This window comes from Zea mays, chromosome 7, assembly GCF_902167145.1.
Source record: "Zea mays cultivar B73 chromosome 7, Zm-B73-REFERENCE-NAM-5.0, whole genome shotgun sequence".
NCBI lineage: Eukaryota > Viridiplantae > Streptophyta > Magnoliopsida > Poales > Poaceae > Zea > Zea mays.
The window spans coordinates 162918743-162923446 of NC_050102.1; the positions used below are offsets into that span (position 1 = coordinate 162918743).

Sequence of the window (4704 nt, forward strand, 5' to 3'; positions counted from 1 at the left end):
CTTGTTGTGCTGAGTTCAAACTAGATGGTTCACACACTAACTAGTATCACACGCCAAACCCAACCCTTGGATCTCGTAATAACCAGACTAGAGAGGCACTTCAACTAGACATGGTTACCTAATGACATCGATTGTAGTCGTAAGTCAAAGTATTGCATCTTCAACTAATTTTGGACTCTGTTTAATGACCATTTATTATGAGCTAATCCTTTTTATTGAGATTGTTATAACTCTGAACTAAATAGTTATGAGCTGAGCTAGAGTTCTCACCTACATGTGGGTTAGGAAACGCGTAATTATCTCCATCATTAATTAACCTTCTTTCAATTTGGGAATTCCTCAGTAGTGAATGCATCCAAGCTAGACCTCCCAATTGTTTTTTTTTTGAAAAAAAAAAGAAAACAAGGTAGGCAATATTCACGATTATTGGGTTGTGAATATTGTAGCCACAAAAATAAAAATCTTCAAACCAATTGCTATTGAATTAGCTAGGCCTTAGTTGACGCAGTGCTTCAACATGCAACTGACACATGGGTCCATATATCTCATAATTACAGGGATGGTCCCGAAACTACCATGTGAATCTCACCTAGGTTACAAACGATAAAACTACGTATATATAGGTCTCTAATAATCAACTGGAGTACTACAATCCCATCGAAAGCAACATTTACTTTTATCAATAATAAGATGTTTAGCTTTTTTATACATCATGCACTTTTACTATGTCTAGACATAATATAAAAGCCAGAAGTCTTATAATTTGGAAATAGAAAGAGCAGTAATAATTGATCTTTAGAATATACACAACGTACTATGTCTAAGGAATGTATCATGGCCCACCAGAGCCGGACCGGCACAGCATCGCGATCTTACTACAGCCGAGAGAAGTTGCGCCGACCTATGAGCCCAGGCATTCTCGCCTGCCAGGACGCGAACAGGCCTAATGGAGGCCCAAACACGAGCACTCGAACCCGTTGTCTTTCATTCCATTCCATCACCCTTTTGGGGCTGGACAAGTTTGTTTGTTCATACACGGCGCCGGTCGTTGTCCTGTGGGAGAGAGTAGTCGCAGTGCAGGCAACGGACGCAGCGCCGCCGCCGAGCGAGCCAGCAACATGCCGTGCCGAGTGCCGACACGGCGCGGGCAGCGGAACAGGCGCGCGCGGCCGAGGTGCCTCCTGGTCGGGGCGTGGCGCTCCATCGGGCGCGACCGCGAGCGCGTGCAAGTCGGCCGCGCCGCGCCACCGCCCCGCCGCCCTCGCTGGCTCAAACCGGGCCCGGCAGCAGGCTGCCCCCGTGCTGCCGCTGCCGAAGCTATATTATGCCAACAGAGAACCGTGCGTGCTGGTTTGGGGTGGCGTGGGATGGCAAATCCAGGCCAGCACGCGACGACTAGTTTAATTAGTGCATGCAGCTCGGCGAGTTAGTGCGTAGAATGAAGCAGCTAGCTGGACTTTCTTTCTTCTCCGTTCTCCGGCCAAACAAGTCTTGCCTCCTTTCTTTAACAGCCATTAATTCACGAAAGGTTGAAACGATGGCTCGCGCGCGGTTGCGGTGAGATCTAGCGATAGATCGCCGTCGTGCTGTCCGTACAGTACAGAAAATGACAGCGCACTCCACCCACCCCAGCTTGCTCGCTGCGGATTGCTGTGGCTTCAATCTGGTTGTGGTACGATATTTTATCTTTATATATTACAGCTGCAGCATTCCGAATAAGCTTATATATCGATGTGTATTAAACGAAGCGCGATTTTACCAAAAGCTTTACTAACTAGAATTTTAGGTACTGATGGAAATGAAATGATTGTACGTGCAAAAGAAAGCAGGGATGATACGGCCGGCGGCAAACCTAATTCGGTGCGTGCATGGCATAGAATAAGGCGGAGAATGTGCATGGCCACGTAGAATTGTCACCACCGATCGAGAGCGACTACACAACTTTGTTTTTGTGTTTTTAATTCGTGGAGATGAATGAATAAACTACTAGTGCATGCATTGCATCGTGCCGGCAAGTGTAGATATAATGGCACAACAACGACGTGCCTTTCTTCTCCACTGTTTTTTTTTAAAATCCGAGACCAAATTTACAGCGTGCGTGTGCCACACGAGTCCGGCCGGCCGGCCGGTGAGTAGACCTGCATATCGATCACGTCACGTCACATTCACAAATCACAATACGTGTGCTCCGTTCCTCGTTGTTTTGTTTCCCAGCACCCTGAAATAAATTAACCAGTGGCTTGGCTTTGGCCCCTGCTGGCCGCCTAGCTTTTGACGCAGATCGATGATCGATCGTTCCCGTCTCTGGCTGACTGATGAAAGAGGCTGGATTAGACCTTTGCCTCCGCACCGTCATCCGGCACTTGGGACGACGACGCCGGATTATTGTCCGCCGCCTTGTCCAGCCCGGCTTTTCCCGGGCCGCTGATCTTGTTCATCAGGTCGTCGTCGTCTCGCTCCTCGATGCTCTTGCCCCAGAACACATTGTACAGGCCTCCAACCAGTAACGCCCCGGCAAAGATGCTGCATCCGGACGCATGCATGCATATTTTTTTTTTAAAAAGGAGACAAATACAAGTAGATAATAACGAAGTAATCTGCATCACCTATATATATGTACGACGACAGAACAGCATGTATATACCGACCTTCCTAGGCTGACTGCGTCCCCTATGACGAAGGAGGATATGACGATGGTGAAGACGAAGGTGAGCGGCATGGACATGGCCAGGAACACCGGGCCCCTCTTGGCGATCGTCCACATTTGCATGTAGTAGGAAAGCGCCGTCACGATCACGCCCTGCGAGCGAGCGACGTTTGTCGTCCCGGTACGGTCATCGATCAGCTCGCGCAGAGAAACGGACGGATGCGTCACTTATGCGCTAGCTTCTCTATTTGGACGACAGTGTGCCGTCGATGCAAGCAAGCTGAGCCTGAGAGAGAAGAACGCCTACGTACGCTGTAGATTATGGCAGCGAGGCCGACGTTCCAGCCCAGCCTCCACTTGGAGAAGTCCCTCTCCACCGCAACGGCCACCAGGAAGGCCTGGAGCGACGCCCACGAGATCTGCAGCGTCGTGTTCATCAGCTTCGACGTGTCCTCTATCAGAGGCCCCTGTGCATGGTTCGTTCATTTGAGCGACGGAATCACAATCTGAAACCGGGATAGATAGATATATTGATTGAAAGATGGAATGGAAAGCGTGTACCTGGAGCACTGTCCACAGGCCTGCTAGAACGTTGGATAGTGTCATGAGGAAGATCCCCAGCACCCACTGCTTCTTGGAGTGCGTGTCTCCTGCTCCTGCTGCAGAGCTACCGCCGCCGCCGCCGCCGTTCTGAAACAGATGGTGGTGGTTGAAGGACCTGAACATCGGGCCCTCGTAGAAGGCCAGGATGGTGACGCCGGCGACGCAGAACAGGATGCCCGCGAATTTCACTTTGCCATGGAACCGAGTCAGTTTCAGAGTCTCCATCCTGTCACAGCCACACCCAGGTAATAAGCAGCAGTATATATGCATGTGTCTCCATTCACTTCCACAAAGCTGAAACACTGCCTGTTTTAATCTATGATCGTCTTGTTTTCTACTACGTGGATACATCATACATGTTTTCATTTGCTTTTAGTAGCTCTCTTTTCTGCCATTTGTTAAAAGGCACTAGCAGCAGGATATAATCAGTAGTAGTATATATTATTACCCAAATATGACGGCTAGGATGAATGTGACCACCGGTTGAACGTTGTACAACGCTGAAGATGACGTAGCAGAAGTGTAGTTGAGTCCAAGGTTAAACAAGTCACCGCATGCTGTCACCCTGAGAGACAGAAAAAAAAAATATTCAGGCGTTCCAGGTAAAGATCTAGACATCTAGTAAACAAAGAACTGGCTTCACGTCTCACAGGCTAGCTAGAGTGTAAGACTGAACCTACCCATAGAGGGCATGTATGAACATCTTCCATCCAATCTTGAACGTAACCGGCTTAGCTTTCCGCCTGCGCACGAGCACGCAACAGCCATCATCATCGATCAGAACAAAAGCACCAGGTGATCAAGCACAATAAAACAACCAGATATATATATAGAGAGAGAGAGGGCGACGAGACCTCTCGACAACAAAGGTGACAGGGATGAGAACGAGCGCGGCAGTGGTATGCCGGTAGAACAGGAACACCAGCGGGTTCATGCCCTGATCCAGGGCCACCTTGCTCATGACGTGCATGCCGGAGTACATGATCCTGATCAGGACGACGGCGGCGTAGGCCTTGGCGCCGCCACTCATCTTGGCAGCAAGCAGCCGCATTTCCTATGGCTACTGCGTGCGCTACAACAACCAGGTCTATAGCTACAACTAACTCTGGACGAGTTGGGGGGAGGCGCGGCCTCAGACGCGTGCGGTGGAAGCTATATATATACTAGCTAGCTGCACCCGCAAAAGGCGTGCGGCGGCAGGGCCGGGGCACCACCGGCAGCACGGGAACCTCGTAAGAGCATATGCCTTCTTCCGGTGTGTGCAGGACATGGATAATCAGGCAGGCTAGCTAGCTAGCTAGTGCGATACGCCGTCGGCTAAGCAGGGCTGAGCCAATGGGGGAGGAGGAAGAAGGCGGATGGGAAATGTTGTTGGGCACCGAGGTGAGGTGAGTCATTTCGTACCATGCATGAGGCGAGGAGAGGAGCTAGCTTAGTGACGGGTGATCGGAGCA

General features: G+C 50.1%; 1 protein-coding gene across 1 annotated transcript; it reads right to left on the reverse strand.

Moving 5' to 3' along the window:
- Positions 1–2061: 2061 nt before the first annotated feature.
- Positions 2062–4379, reverse strand: LOC100285182 (uncharacterized). Its single transcript, NM_001372182.1, has 7 exons — positions 4105–4379; positions 3931–3993; positions 3699–3815; positions 3209–3476; positions 2959–3114; positions 2649–2800; positions 2062–2523 (listed from the first exon to the last, which is right to left on the reverse strand). Exons 1-7 carry the CDS (start codon positions 4299–4301, stop codon positions 2331–2333), a joined length of 1146 nt encoding a protein of 381 aa, NP_001359111.1. The 5' UTR covers positions 4302–4379; the 3' UTR covers positions 2062–2330.
- Positions 4380–4704: the final 325 nt, after the last annotated feature.

Bases quoted from the DNA above. Each gene is read 5' to 3' on its own strand.
- LOC100285182 (NM_001372182.1), bottom strand. From the start codon at position 4,301: ATGCGGCTGCTTGCTGCCAAGATGAGTGGCGGCGCCAAGGCCTACGCC. The intron at 3,816-3,930 runs GTAGGTTCAGTC...TCTGTCTCTCAG, and splicing joins TTCATACATGCCCTCTATGG to GGTGACAGCATGCGGTGACT. The intron at 2,801-2,958 runs GTACGTAGGCGT...GCTCGCTCGCAG, and splicing joins TCGCTGCCATAATCTACAGC to GGCGTGATCGTGACGGCGCT.